Genomic DNA, 15860 nt, shown 5'->3' with positions numbered 1-15860 from the left:
AATTGGCATTATAAATTGTTAGGAGTATTTCTATTTTGTTGTATATTTGTTTTGCTTATAGTGTTATTTTGCAATGGAAACATTTTAAATTTTGGGTAACCACTCTTATCAACAATTAATTTTTTAAAAAAAATTTATATGTGTGTGTATGTGTGGGGACACCAGGGCCTCTTGCTATTGCAAACACTTGCCCATCTGGCTTTATGTGGGTGTCTGGGGAATTGAACCTAGCTAAGCAGGTTTTGTAAGCAAGCACCTTTAACCATTGAGTGATCTCCCAACTCCCTTATCAGTATTTGTTTTGTTTTGAAGCAGGCTGACCTGCAGCTCACTCTGTAGTCCCAGGCTGGCCTCAAACGCATGGCAATCCTCAGCTTCCAGAGTGCTGGGCTTAAGGATGTGTACCACCGTGCCAGGCCCTCTTATCAACATTTTTTCCTTTTTTTTGGTTTATTTTTATTTTTTTTTTATTTGAGAGTGACAGAGAGAGAAAGAGAGAGAGAATGGGCCCACCAGGGCTTCCAGCCACTGCTAACGAACTCCAGACGCGTGCGCCCCCTTGTGCATTTGGCTAACGTGGGACCTGGGGAACTGAGCCTCGAACCAGGGTCCTTAGGCTTCACAGGCAAGCGCTTAACCGCTAAGCCATCTCTCCAGCCCAACATTTTTTTCTTTTGGATTTCAAATTATAACAAGGAAATCATTTCCCCACACCCAGGCATTCATTCATCCATGCTTCTACTTGTCTGTTTTCCCCTTTTACATCTAAATCCAAGACACATTTAGAGTTGATTCAAAGTACAGTAAGGACCTGAGCTTGATCTTGGGGACTGTCTAACTTCAAAAATCTCTATCTAGTCTTTGCATCATGTCTCTGCTTTTCATTACATGGACAAGTTTGTCCCCCATTCCTCAACATGGGCCTTACATGTTTCAAAGTATTTTAACAGACTTAAAAGCATGGTGGTGCACGCCTTTAACCCCAGCACTCAGGAGGCAGGGGTAGGAGGATTGCTGTGAGTTCGGGGCCACCCTGAGACTACATAGTTAATTCCAGGTCAGCCTGAGCTAGAGTGAGACTCTGCCTCAAAAAGAGAGAGAATATTTATTTTTATTTATTTATGAGACAGAGGGAGAACAAGTGTACCAGGGCCTCTAGCCACACAAACACACCCCAGATGCATGTGCTTCCTTGTGCGTCTGGCTTATGTGGGATCTAGGGAATTGAACCTGGGTCCTTAGGTGTCACAGGCAAGTGCCTTAACTGCTAGGCCATCTCTCCAGCCCCTCCCTTTTTAAAAGTTATTGATTATTTACTTGGAGAGGGAGAGAGCGAGTGAGAGAGAGAGAGGAGAGTATGGGCACACCAGGGCCTCTTGCCACTGCAAATAAACTCCGGATACATGCACCACTTTGTGCATTTCTGGCTTTTTATGTAGGTACTGGGGAAATCAAACCGGGATTGTCAGGTTTTGCAAGCAAGTGCCCTTAACTGCTGCGCTCTCTCTCCAGCCCCCAGAAGCCTCCTTTCTTAGGCAACAATTTACAACCAGCTGCATTACTCAGGCCTCTAAGTGGTAGCCCCATACCTCCTTCCCTCCCCTGCCCCACCGAAATGTTGCTTCCAATCTTATTCTTCTCTGTCCCCAAGACGAGTCCTCCTGAGTGAGTGCTTCTCTGTGTCATTACATTTCTTACCAAGCTACAGTGTCCCTGAATAGCTGGGCTGGCAGAATCACTGACCCACACAGCCTGCTCTGCCAAACAAACTGTCCTTGAGAAGAAACAGATTCAGGGTTTGAGAGATGGCTTAGCAGTTAAGGCACTTGCCTGCTAAGCCTAAGGACCCAGGTTTGATTCTCCAGAACCCGCGTGAGCTGGATACGCAAGGTAGTGCATGCATCTGGAGTTCCTTTGCAGTGGCTAGAGGCCCTGGTGTGCCTCTCTCTCTCTCTCCCTCCCTAGTAAATAAAAAATAAAAATAAAAAAGAAACATATGGAGTGAGCTGGGTGTTGTACCTACACTTGGGAGGCTGAAGCCAGAGGATCGCTACAAGTTTGAGGCCAACTAGTCTACATAATGAATACCACTCCAGCCATGGATGTATGGAAGACCCTGTGTTAAGAAACCGAACATATGGCTAGGGAGATGGCTCAGTGGGCGAGAGAGCTGTGCAAGCCTTGGGAACTGAGTTCCGTTCCCTGCACCCACATAAAAGGCTGTGTGCGGCCGTGCATGTCTATAGTCCCAGTACTGAGAGAGCAGAGACCGAGGAGGATGGCCGGGGCTCCCTGGACAGCCAGGCTAAATGAAGAGCAGGAAGCTGTATGCTCGGTCAGAACCCATGGCCAGGAAACAAGGTGGGGGAGTGATAGAGGAAGACACTTGAGTCCTCCCCTGGTCTCCACATGCGTACACATGGGGCTCATGCATCTGCACATACATGAAGACACCACATGCACACAGACACACACACATACACCAAAACCCAAAACTAAAATAAAGTAGTAAGAGAAAAAGAAAGCAGTGGAGATATATATATCTCTATCTATATATCTCTATCTATATATCTCTATCTCTATCTATCTATCTATCTATCTATCTATCTATCTATCTACCTACCTATCTATCTATATGGGTGGTGGTGTGGGGGAGTGGTTTTAGAGGTAGGGGTTCACTGCAGCCCAGGCTGACCTGGAGTTCACTATGTAGTCTCAGGCTGGCCTTGAACTCACAGCGATCCTCCTACCTCTGCCTCCCAAATGCTGGGATTAAAGTGCTATGTCACCACTTTGTCCTTTCAGCAGCAGGAGGCTGTCGGTCATGAGTGGCGACTTTGTCGTCTTTCAGTTCTGTGTGTGTCTATGAGGAGAGTCACCCCTTGCGTTTCCAGTAGTTTCCCCAAATAGACACATCCTCTTGTATGGAGTGTCTCTGCAAGGGACAGAAAAGAGGGCTGTGGCTGTAGGCAGGAGAACCAGAACCAGTTAAATCAGGCCCATTTAAGACCTTAATCCTGTTGCCTTTCAGCACTTTTGATTTCCCCTTCCCTGGCTGACAGTCTTTTCTGCTGCTTCTCTGTTGCCCTGGCTCAGCTCCCTCCTGCGTTGACACCCTGTTGCTGTCTGTCACAGCTTATCAGTGCCACCCACTTGGCAAGGAAGCAGAGCACACAGCAGGGGAGCCTGGCCAGAGCCGCCTTGGGCAGGGCTGGTGTGGATTCTCTTGGGACTCAGTGGCCACCACCTGGGGGAGGCGGGCGGGGGGGTGGGGTGGGTGGGGGTGGGGGTGGGGGTGTGTCTTTCATCTGTTTTCACTGCTTAGCAGAAGGGGCTGGGTGGTCCTCCTCCGGCTGAGGAACCAGGAGGGAGAGTGAAGCTGAGACTTGAAAGGGCACTTTTAAGTACACAGATCCAGGACTGCTTTGTAATTCGAGGATTCTTATGCAAATCGAAATGCAAAGCCCTTTGTTCAGAATGCTGGAGAGATGGCTCAGTGATTAAGCGCACTTTGCCTGAGAGAGGCCTGAAGTGCCTGAGTTCAAATCTCCAGGTCCCACATAAAGTAGCAGGGCACGGCCACAGTGAGCTATAAATAAGCCCAGTCCCATGGCTCAGGAAACTCCAGCTCCCGACTAGATCGGGCCAAGCCAGGTGTGGTGGCACACGCCTTTAATCCCAGCGCTCGGGAGGCAGAGGTAGGAGGATCGCCACGAGTTTAAGGCCACTCTGAGAATACAGAGTAAATTCCAGGTCAGCCTGGGCTAGAGTGAGATCCTATCTTGAAAAACCAAAAAACAAAACAAAACAAAAACCCCCAAACCTAAACTACATCAGGCTGAAGAGCAATGGAGCTGAACAGCTGACGTTCCACGCTGGCCTCTGTAGGCCAGCGTATGGGGCACAGCAAGGGCACATGCATGAGTATACACCACCCCACCCCACCACACCACCCCATCAACATCATGCCACCCCATCACATCATACTGCACCACAACACCCCCACTACACCATTCCACACCACACCACACCATGCACATGGCATTAACACACACATACAAATACTGTTTAAGATGCAGGAAATAAAACACCTGTGAGGCTACAGCGATGAGTCAGCTGTGAGAAGCCCTTGCTTGCAGGCCTGATTCCCCAGGACCCACATAAAGCCAGAAGCACAAAGTGGCACAAGTGTCTGGAGTTGGTTTGCAGAGGAAAGAGGCTCTGGCACAACCTCAATCTCTGTGTGTGTGTGTTAGCAAATTAATAAAAATATTTAAAAATACAAAGTACTAAAATTAAAAAAAACTTTCTTTTTTTCTGGTCTTCCCTCCACCTATCATGGCTTTTTTGTTGTTGTTGTTGGCAGTTGTTTTTTCTTTTTTTTTTTTTCTGTTTTTTCCAGGTAGGGTCTTGTTCTAGTCCAGGCTGACCTGGAATTCACCATGTAGTCTCAGGCTGGCCTTGAACTCTTGGCGATCCTCCTACCTCTGCTTCCTGAGCACTGGGATTAGAGGTGTGCACCCCCACACCTGGCTGTTTTAGTTTTCTGGGACAGGGTCTCCTGAAATCCAGGCTGGCCTCTAACTTGTTATGTCGCCAAGCAAGACCTCATCGGTCTGCCTCTGCTTTGCAGGTGCTGGGATTCCAGCTGTGGGCCACCACATCTGGCTTCTCGGGGGAATTTGAGTTCGCTATTTAACCTTGCGCTCCCTCCGACACGGAGATTCTCCGCCTGACCCTTGTAAGCACCCAGGGCCCTGCCTTAGGACCCCGTGAGCTGCCGAGTACTCATCTCGGCAGTCACTGGGCTGTCCTGGGATCCTGAGGGCGAGGGGTTGGGGGTGACGCTCGAGAGCATGTCAACCTGGATGCTGCTGCCCAGTCGGATCATCCTTGCCGCTCAGGATGGGTGGATAGGAGCTTATAGCTCCTGGAGATAGGGAATAGATAACTGTGAGTCCATCCTGGGGAAGGTAGGCTCATGCAAGAGAGCACCCCTCACACTTTTTATGATCCCATCAGACTTTGCTTCCTAGATCGCAAATTCAAAGACAAAGCTTTTGAGAATTTTAAGCTGGGCACAGAACTGCAGACCCAAAGCATGGCTCTTATGGTGCTCCAGTGACGTCCATCCTGGCCCTAAGCATGACCCTTCTGAGGCTCATCGCCTACGTGGTGACCAGGACAGGCAGATTATCGTTTTCCCAAGGACTGTTTCCTCCCGGTGCGAGCCCTTGGCGCCCCCAAATTTTGTGTTACTTTCTTATATGGCTTTCTGCCCAGTGACAGCGACTTTGTGTGCTCTTTCATCCTGTCCTCCTTCTGAAAGCCTGTGGCTGTCTCCTTTACAGATGGTAGGAGAAAACCCGGTGTGGATGGGAGAGGCTGTGGGAAGGTTCTGGAACAGAGGAGGTCCAGCCAGAGCAGCTCCTGTAGCTTGCTTGCTGTGATGGCTGGGGTGAGGGCTTGTGAGGAGACTCAGCCTCCTTCCTCCCAACCTTCCTGTCCCCTCTCCGACAGGTTCGTCTCCCCACAGCTTGGTTGGAGAAAATGCCATGGAAACAGGTGTCTCCCAACCTGCTCTGGGGTGACTCATGTCCTCTGGGCGACTATTTCGGGTGCAGGCTAAACAAGAGGTGGGCCGGCATTCAGGGCTGTCATTGAGGCCAATGCTCTGATTCTGCATTGTGAGGGCCTCTGGGAGAGAGGGCCTCACAGCCGAGGTGCCAAGGAGGCTGGGCTGCAAGGAAGAGGACTCTGTGGGACGGGCAAGTTGGGGGGGGGGCGGCAGCAGATGGAGAGAGGGCCAGAGGGGGGAATGAAGGGCCAGGTGCCCTGGAGGGTTTGGGAAGCTGGTGTGAGGAGAGGCTGCCTGCAATCACAGCAGAGCAGAGCGAGCTCAGGGCAGCAGGAGGAAGTCACTGGACTGAGTCCGGTTTCCTCTAGGTCTGGCCAGGGCAGGGGGTCTACTGAAAAAAGTCATGTATGGAGAATTTCCTTTTGTTCTTTTTTTAAATTTTTTTAAATTTCTTTTTGTGGTAGTGGTCGGTTGAACCCAGACCCTTAGGTATACTTAGGTATTACTACTGAGCCACATCCCTAGCCCTTCTTTTTATCCTTTCTTTTAAAGTTTATATAAACTTATTTTTATTTTATTTATTTATTTGCAAGGGGAGAGAAATAGAGAGAGAGAGAGAGAGAGAGAGAGAGAGAGAGAGAGAGAGAGAGAGAGATGGAGAATGGACATGGCAGGACCTCCAGCCACTGCAAATGAACTCTAAACGCAAGTATCACCTTGTGCATCTGACTTACAGTGGGTACTGCAGAATCAAACCTGGGTCCTTAGGCTTCACAGACAAGTGCCTTAACCACTAAGCCATCTCTCCAGCCCTCTTTTGATCCTTTGTAATAGAATAAATAGCCACATGTGCTTAAGTTTAAGTTTACTTAAAACAATATAAGATTTTTAAAAAATATTTATTTGCAAGGAGAGAGAGAGAGAGAGAGAAAGAGAGAGAATATAAATGAGCATGGGCAAAACCAGGGCCTCTTGCTGCTGCAAACAAACTCCACTGTGTGCATCTTGCTCTACATGGGTACTGGGGACTCAAACCTGGGCCATCAGGCTTTGTAAGCAAGCACCTTTAACTGCTGAGCAATCTCCCTAGACCCATTATGAGAATTTTTTTTAAATTTTATTTATTTATTTATTTGAGAGCGACAGACACAGAGAGAAAGACAGGTAGAGGGAGAGAGAGAGAATGGGCGCGCCAGGGCTTCCAGCCTCTGCAAACGAACTCCAGACGCGTGCGCCCCCTTGTGCATCTGGCTAACGTGGGACCTGGGGAACCGAGCCTCGAACCGGGGTCCTTAGGCTTCACAGGCAAGCGCTTAACTGCTAAACCATCTCTCCAGCCCATTTTTGGTTTTTTTGAGATTTGTTTTTATAAAGTTTTTTTGTTTTTGGTTCTCCAGCATGGGTTTTATAAATGATGTTGTGCTTTGATATCACAAGGTTGGACATGGCTGAATAGAATTTGATGATGGTTGGCTGTCTGACCTGAGCAATAAGGAAATAATTCCATTTTTTTTTGTTTGTGTGTTTTATTGTTTTTCAAGGTAGGGTCTCACTCTAGCCCAGGCTGACCTGGAATTCACTCTGTATTCTCAGGGTGGCCTCGAACTCACGGCGATCCTCCTACCTCTGCCTCCCGAGTGCTGGGATTAAAGGCGTGTGCCACCACGCCCAGCTAATAAATCCATTTTTAAGGTTGTTTTAACTGTATCTTCATGGAGTGTGTGTGTGGGGGGCGGGGGGACACACAGAAGAGGAGGAGAAGGAGGAAGAATGGGAAAAGAAGAGGAAGAGAAGTCATCTTTATTCTTATCCTAGAGTTCATTTATGGGTACTTGGGAGGACAATGGCCACTGTTTTGGCTTCTGACACCAGTAGCAGAGGTGGGATGTCTTGGGGTCTTGCCTTCATCCTGGCTGTTCTACTGTTGAGATATTTTGTCACTTCAGTCTACAGACTGCTTGTCCAGGGAGTGGCTGGGTTATCCTGGCACTATCGTACCCAATTTAGAGACGAGGAAACTGAGACCTGGGCAGTTGAGCAAGTTGCACATGCTCCTGTAGTCTACTGCATTTGGACAATGGTTTGTGGCCGCGCTGTTTTTTGCTTCTGGCATCAGCTTTGCCAATCAGCTGTCTCAGCATTGCCTGTGGTAGACGTCCGAAGGCCATCATGAAAACAGACAACATCTGCTGCCTGGGGCCTTTCTTTCTTTCCCTTCCTTCCTTCCTTCCTTCTTTCTTTTTTTCTCTCCCTCCCTCCCTCCCTTCTTCCTTCCTGTATGGTTGTTGTGCAAGGAGGGAGGGAGGGAGATAGAGAATATGGGTGTGCCAAAGCCTCTTGGCAGTGCAAATGAACACCAGATAGATGTGTCACTTTGTGTATCTGGCTTTACATGGGTACTAGAGAATCAAACCCTGGCTGGCAGGCTTTGCAAGCAAGCATTTCAACTCCTGAACCATCTTCCCAGCTCCATGGCTATTTGCTCTTTCCTTCTCTCCCTCCCTCCCTTCCTTCCTTCCTTCCTTCCTTCCTTCCTTCCCTTCTTCCTCCCTTCCTCCCTCCCTCCCTTCCTTCCTTTTCTGGTTTTTCAAGGTAGGGTTTCACTCTAGTCCAGGCTGACCTGGAATTCACTATGTAGTCTCAGGGTGGCCTCGAACTCATGGTGATCCTTCTACCACTGCCTCCCGAGTGCTGGGATTAAAGGCGTGCACCACCACACCTGGCTGTGGCCTCACTTTCTAACCCAAGGTTCTATCAGCAGTGACCAGTCGCTGGGAAGAGGAGTCTCTCTCTCTCTCTCTCTTTTCTTTTTCTTCTTTACAATATTTTTTTTTATTAACAACTTCCATGATGTAAACAATATCCCATGGTAATGTCCTCCCTCCCCTCACTTTCCCCTTTGAAACTTCATTCTCCATCATGTCCCCTCTCCCTCTCAATCGGTCTCTCTTTTATTTTGGTGTCATGGTCTTTTTAAGAGGACACTCTTAAGTGGAGCAGCCTGTAACTTGGGCAGCGAGCTCGGGAAGATGCAGTCGTCACTTAGGCTGAGGTGGGCTCTTTGGTGATGGAGCTGCCTCGCAGTCACTTATATTCCTGTAATAGGACCGATAAGCTCCCTGGTTCACTGAGCTAGACTTGAGTGGAAGTGTAGCTTTGGTCCATCACTGTGTCATATTTGGTGTGACTAGACAACTGCTCTCATCTCTGCAGGAAAGGGGACATACCAGGCTGCTACACACGTAAGACATCTCCACCATGCAGAAAGTTCGGTTTGAATTTAGACCACCTCATTCATGGTTTTATATTGATTTCATGTTGTGATAATGTTTTAGGTACGTCGAGTTAAATAAAATGATATTATCAGCTTCATCTATTTTCATTTCTGTACTGTGGGCAACTCAAAATTGTCACTGACCAAAGTGACTCATGTTCTCATTGGACAGAGCTAGTGCAGATGGATACCAGATCACACCTTCATTTAATCATCATTTTTATTTTTTTGAGGTAGGGTCTCACTCTAGCCCAGGCTGACCTGGAATTCACTATGTAGTCTCAGGGTGGCCTCAAACTCACAGTGATCCTCCTACCTCTGCCCCCCAAGTGCTGGGATTAAAGGAATGTGCCACCATGCCTGGCTTAATCATCATTAAAAAAATATTTATTTGCAAGCAGAGAGAGAAAGTGAGTGAGAGAAAGAGTTCAGGGTCTCTAGCCATTGAAAATGAACTCCAGATGCATGTGCCACTCTGTGCAAATGGCTTTATGTGGACTCTGGGGAGTAGAACCCGGGTCGTTAGGCTTTACAGGCAAGTGCCTTAACCTCTGAGCCATCTGTCCAGCCCTGATCATGATTTTAAATAGCAAATCCACTCACTGGTATTCAGACATAGACTATCTTATGAACCCTTTCTCCACAGTGAAGATAAAGGTGGCTGTCCTAGGTGATAAGATGTATAACTTTCAGCAAAGGAAACTGCGGTTCTAGTCTCAACTCCTTCCCTTTAGGAGGTTTATGATCTTGGGCTAATCACACGCCTTAGTTTTCTCACCTAAAATGTCCCATTGGTGAGTGGTTGGCCACAGCATATTATTGCTTGGAATACTATGAGGCTCAAGCTGGGACCAGCGGGGTCTGGCCCTTTGGACATATCCATAAATCAATAGCAGATGATGCGGTTACGTTTGGATCAAGAGTGATTTTAGTATGAAAGTGATCAGTCTCTCTGACCTCAGGAAAGATTCACCAACGCTCCCTGCTGCCTTCAAGATTCCATCCCAACCCTCTGCCAAGCCTCTGGGCACACTCAGGCACCTACCTGCTGGCAGCTGCTGGCCCAGGAGGCTCGCAGGGCGCCCCAGCCTCCGGAGCGCTTGGCTCTGCTCTCCAGATGAACTCGCAGTTGCGCTTCGAGCTCCAGACTGATTTGCTCCAAGGTGTGCACCTTGGCCATGTACTCCACCAGGCAGCCCCCTAGGTCCTCAATGGCAGTGTGGTCCCTCTCCAGGCCTGGAGAGGGCACGGCTGCCAGGCCCGAGCTCCGCATGCCCTGAAGGAAGACACTGCTGATGCCCAGGGCCCGGCGGGTCACTCGGGCACCCAGGCCACCTATGGGTCCGCTGGGTGCTGTTCCTACATGGACGCTGGGGGCGCGGACGAGGCTACCCACAGCACCGGCCCTGGAGGCTGAGGGGCTATCCAGGGAGGACGGTGATCGTGTCCCCCTGAGGGATACCCTGCGCCTTTGGAGGGGCATGCTGGAGCTGGTAGTGGGGGGCAAGTCCACTATCACTCTCCTCTCGCTCATGGCTCCCTCTGCTCTGTGGTGTCTGCCTGGCTCGGGCTCAGTGACTTCTGCTTTTCCAGTCCCAGCGTCCCCGTGGCCTGGTCACGGGCCTCTCTGGAAGCCACCCTGTCCATGGGGCTCTTTGTCTCCTGCCTTCCATGGGCTTCGTCATTCACTGAGCTGAAAGACAATGGTCCCACTGGGCTCTGGCATTCTTTGATGCCAGGTCATGTGCCCCACTGCCGAGCTTTTTTCTGTTGAGGATGGGGGAGGCTGAGCCCTTGCAGAGTGTGGGGTGCAACAACTGGGTTTGTGTCTTTCTTTTCCTTCTTCCTCACTCCCTCCCTCTCCTGTCTTTCATTCTCTCCCCACTCCTTTCTTCCTTCCTTTTCCCTCCTTCCCTCCTTCCTTCCTTCCTTTTTTCCTTTCTCTATTCTTACCTCCTTCTCTCCCTTCCTTTCTTCCTCCCTCCCTTTCTTCTTCTTTCTTTCTTTCTCTCTTTCTTTCTTTCTCTCTGCCTTTCTTCCTTCCTTTCTTTCTTTTTGAGGCAGGGTTTCACTATAGCCCAGGCTGACCTGGAACTCACTCTATAGTCCCAGGCTGGCTTTGAACTCACAATGATCCTATCTCAGCTTCCTCTCCTGTGCTGGGTAAAGGCACGTCCCACCACACCCAGCACCCTTCCTTTCTTTTTTGAGGCAAGGTCTCACGTAGCCCAGGATGGCCTCAAACTCTCTAGCGTTAGCAGAGGATGACCTTAAACTGATCCTCCTGCCTCCACCTCCTGAGTGCTGGGATTATGGGCCTCACCACGTCTGGTTTATGCAGTGCTGGGAATTAATCCCAGGACTTCACTCTAGCCCCTGATCTACACCCCTAGCCCGTGGGTTTGTGGACTTCACTACCTAAGAGAGAGCAAGATAGGCAACAAGCAGAACCATTTCACAGACGAATAAACTGAAACTCAGGAACCTCAGATGACAAACGCATGGAACATGTCCCCTAGTTATGAAAGCACAAGCTGGGACCCTGTGGTGGTTTGAATAGGACACGCTGCCAGGCCCCATAAACGCATGTGTCCTCAGCGGATGGCAATTTGGGAGGCGGAGCCTTGCTGGAGGAGGTGTGTCGCTAGGGGTGGACCTTGAAGTTTCTTAGCTCCTAGCTTGCCAGTGTTAGTTCAGGCTCTTGCTGCTGTTTCCCAGCTGCTGTGGCAGAGGCAATACCCAGCCTCTGCTCATGCCATGTTTTCCTCTGTTGTCATGGAGCTTCCCCTCAAGACTGTGAGCTAAAATCAATCCTGTCCTCCATCAGCTGCTTTTGGTCGAGTGTTTTATCCCAGCAACGAGAAGGTGACTGCAACAGACCCAGCGTAGGGGGTTCAGGGTCAACATCAAGGCTTTCCATATCCCTTCACGTGCTGGTGTGTGTGCCTGTGCGCCCAAGTCCACAAGTGTCACAGGGGACTGGCAGTGGAGCCAGCCATGGTGGTAGGCAGCCTGGGGTACTGCCCCTTGCTCAGGTCTCACACTGTCTCTTATCCTTTTGTTTCTTTTCTTTTTTTAAATTTATTTGAGAGCGACAGACACAGAGAGAAAGACAGATAGAGGGAGAGAGAGAGAATGGGCACTCCAGGGCTTCCAGCCTCTGCAAACGAACTCCAGACACGTGCGCCCCCTTGTGCATCTGGCTAACGTGGGACCTGGGGAACTGAGCCTCGAACCGGGGTCCTTAGGCTTCACAGGCAAGCGCTTAACCGCTAAGCCATCTATCCAGCCCTCTTTTTTTTTTTTAATGTTTATGTATTTATTTGAAAGTGACAGACAGAGAAAGAGGCAGAGAGAGAGAGAGAGAGAGAGAGAGAGAGAGAGAGAGAGAGAATGGGAACGCCAGGGCCTCCAGCCACTGCAAACGAACTCCGGATGCATGTGCCCCCTTGTACATCTGGCAAACATGGATCCTGGGGAATCCAAGCCTCGAACCAGGGTCCTTAGGCTTCACAGGCAAGCGCTTAACTGCTAAGCCATCTCTCCAGCCCTCCCTTTGTTTCTTGAGTCTGCCCCTTGACACTCTGCTCACCTGCTGCTGACCCTTGGCCTACTGCTCTGCCTTTCTGGATCTTTCTCTCCTATGCTGGCCTGAGAACTAAATGACGCTCCAAGCACAGGGATCTTGAACAAGTTCAGACCCCAGGCTGTTGGGCACCTGTTAGGTTCTGGCCTCCCCTCCACCTGTTTCCACATATGCCAGGAAACTAGTCGGTGAAGGTAACAAGGTTTTTTTTTGTTTTTTTTTTTTCCTTCCTGGAAAGTATCCCCAAAGTGCTCCAAGTTTGTATGTCATGGAGGCCCCATTTTAACCCTTGGCCTCAGCATCCTCCAAGTCACGCTGTCAGGGTCACAGCCTGGTCACTTCCTGGAGGTTAGAGTGGCCTCTGCATCCCTGGGCATGACAGCGTAGACATACCTTGGAGAAACCAGAGCTGGACATTATCCCAGATCCTGTCATGTAAGAACGTATGTGTTCCGGGCCAGAAACTGGGGCAGGAGCCAAATTCTAGTAAGTTGTGAAAGCACTGATGCTGGATACGATTTGCTGTCCTCTCGAGTCAACCTTAGGAGATAGGAAAGTATAGGGCTGACACGGACTGCTGTTTGGGCTGAAAACTGCACAATTCCAGTAGTAGTAAATCTACAATTAGAAGCCGGGCGTGTTAGCACTCGCCTTTAATCCCAGCACTTGGGAGGCACAGGTAGGAGGATTGCCATGAGTTGGAGGCCAGCTTGAGACTACATAGGTCAGCCTGGGCTAGAGCGAGATACTACCTCGATAAACAAAAACAAAACAAAACAAAGTCTACAATTGGCCATGATTGCCCTGTGATAAGCACCCTGAGGTCCCATGTCCAGAAAGTCTCAGAGCTTGGATGAGAAGGCCTTGCCCAGGGACTTTTCTAAGGTTTTTTTCTAGTACCTTCAATCCAGAGAGTAGGGTCACATGAAAAACTTAGTCTTCTACTAGAACATTCCTTGTCATTTTTTTCCCCCCTGCTCATTAGGATATCACAACCCCTTTTCCTTTCCCCCTTCTAGTTTATTTGACAGGAAACATTTTATTAAATATCAAGTTTTGCTATTTGATTAACAGATTAAAGAATGAGTTGGGGGGGGGTACTTGCCCGCAAAGCCAACAGACCCAGGCTCAATTCCCCAGGACCCACATAAGCCAGTTGCATAAGGTAGTGCATGCATCTCAAATTTGTTTGCAGTGGCTGGAGGCCCTGACACACCCATTTTCGCTCTCTCTCTCTTCCTTGATCGCTCAATTAGATAAAAATAAAAATTGGGGAAAAAAGAATGAGTTGGATGAAGTAAAGCCCAACAGTGCCGTGGCTCACTTAGAGATGTCTTTCTTTCTGTGGACACCATCTGCCACACCCAGAAGGGCCCATGGTGCCTTGGAACCCATGCTACAATGACAGCCGTCTAGTACAGGTGACATAGTGGGCCCTGGGGAGCTGCGGCCCTGTCAATTCCAGGATGTAGCCTCCAAGGCTAAAGGTGAGGTTTTGAGCTACAGGCTATTTGTAGAGGCATCATGCCCAGGTACTCCTGTTGCCCAGAGTATGGTAGTGCTCAGTGGCGTTCAAGTCGGAGTTTTTTTTTTTTTTAAATTAATTAATTAATTTATTTGAGAGCGACAGACACAGAGAGAAAGACAGATAAGAGGGAGAGAGAGAGAATGGGCGCGCCAGGGCTTCCAGCCTCTGCAAATGAACTCCAGATGCGTGCGCCCCTTTGTGCATCTGGCTAACGTGGGACCTGGGGAACCAAGCCTCGAACCCGGGTCCTTAGGCTTCACAGGCAAGCGCTTAACCACTAAGCCATCTCTCCAGCCCCAAGTCGGAGTTTTAACTCCCAATGCACCCAGCCCTGGGGAAAGGAGACCAGGACAAGGGAAGCACCTCAGTCCACACCAACGTTCTGAAGACACTGGGAGAACTGATTCTCTCTCAGGAAAGTCAGACGTGCCCCCAAAGATCCATGCTTACAATAATGTGCTCATCCTACTACGTCATTATGCTCGTAACACTCAATTTAATAATGTCAAATCAGATTTAAACATACAGATGACACGAAGTGGTTTTGGTACCAGTGAAAGGAGACTTCAAGTCATTTTAAAATGAAAAGAATGCAAAGTGTGTTAGCAACTTAATCCTCTGGGTAATAAAATAAGTTTATTTATATATACATGGTAGCTGAATTCTGTGGATACGGAAAAATAAGTCATACATCCACAAATGTATATATAACATATGTATCTCTGATGACATATATTATATATAAATTTTACTTTACAGACAGATTTCTCTGTATATGTACTCACACACATTGATATATTCAACACAATAGCTAACAGAAATATCATGATAAAAGTTAAAGAGGTCAGACAGCAACGTGGTAGAAAACGGATCTAAGCACAACATTGAACTTGCTTCTCTGTGGGTCGAAGTCTTTGAAGAGAGACAAGCAGACTCAGGTCAAGTAGGTCCATACAACAGTGAGAACACACATTTTTTTGTTTCGTTTTGTTTTTTGAAGGCCATCTCTTTTTGAAAAGGAACATGGAGGAAGAAAGGAAGAGTCATGGTCAGACCACATCAACAACACAGACAGCGGAGTTCAACATTCAAGTTCAAGTCCCAATCTGACAATAAGAACATCTATATTCAAAATATACTATCAAACTATTTTTTTTTTTTTCCTTTTAGAGAAAAGAAGGGTCAAAGCAGTTAAAACCTCTTCTAGCTACTATCCGTTAGGAGACGAACAGACAAGCTGCCGCCTCGGGAAGCCTCGCTGACGTCTGAGCATCTGCCCCCTGTTGGCCATGCTGGGTACAGCCGGGCCTGGGGAGGCTGCAGGACCCGGATGGACAGGGAGGGTCAGAGCAGCGGGGGAGGGAGAGGCCCGGACAAGTTAGTTCATCAGCAGGCCTGCAATGCCCTGCGCGGGGACACAACAGCACTCCTCCCAAATAACTCACTGTTTAGATAAATCGCAGGGGAAGGCTCTAAAAAAAATAAAAAGACAAGTGTTCCCCCCTCTAGGCTTCTTAGATAAACCTCTTCTCGGGGGCACAGTATCATCACCTTTGGAGTAAGCAATGCTGAACTCAAATCAACCATTTACCCTTGAACAAGGAAGGACAAGCATTGCATAGCTCCAGGGCTGGGGTCTGCTCCTCCCTTGCGGTGGGGGAGGGAGGGTGAGGGTGGGAGAGGGGTGCACGGGGTATAGGGGGCACGGGAATACTGGAGGGGTGCAGGAACAGGTTTTTAGAGAGCATTTCTTTTTCCCTGCCAGGAAAAGGCAGTTCTGAATTTGCTAGCATGGTGGGGGCACCCTGGGGTGGAAAGTTAGGGGTCTGCAGCTTTATGATGCCTTATTGACTCCCATAGCTTCCATTCAACTTGACCTCCAGTGGTGGGTGGT

General features: G+C 48.9%; 1 protein-coding gene and 1 non-coding gene across 2 annotated transcripts in view; both read right to left on the bottom strand.

Annotated features, from left to right (window-relative positions):
- Bfsp2 (beaded filament structural protein 2) overlaps positions 1–10386 on the bottom strand; it is an 86897-nt gene extending 76511 nt beyond the window's left edge. Inside the window, exon 1 of the mRNA XM_012950071.2 lies at positions 9898–10386. Within this exon, the coding sequence (XP_012805525.2) occupies positions 9898–10386 (489 nt within the window). The remainder of the gene's footprint in view (positions 1–9897) is intronic.
- LOC123455674 lies at positions 7682–7769 on the bottom strand. Its single transcript, XR_006634057.1, has one exon. It is a non-coding gene; the product is annotated as a small nucleolar RNA SNORD35 (small nucleolar RNA).
- Positions 10387–15860: the final 5474 nt, after the last annotated feature.

This window comes from Jaculus jaculus, chromosome 17, assembly GCF_020740685.1.
Source record: "Jaculus jaculus isolate mJacJac1 chromosome 17, mJacJac1.mat.Y.cur, whole genome shotgun sequence".
NCBI lineage: Eukaryota > Metazoa > Chordata > Mammalia > Rodentia > Dipodidae > Jaculus > Jaculus jaculus.
Note: the sequence above shows the minus strand (reverse complement) of the source record. Positions and strands in the feature narration are given on the sequence as shown.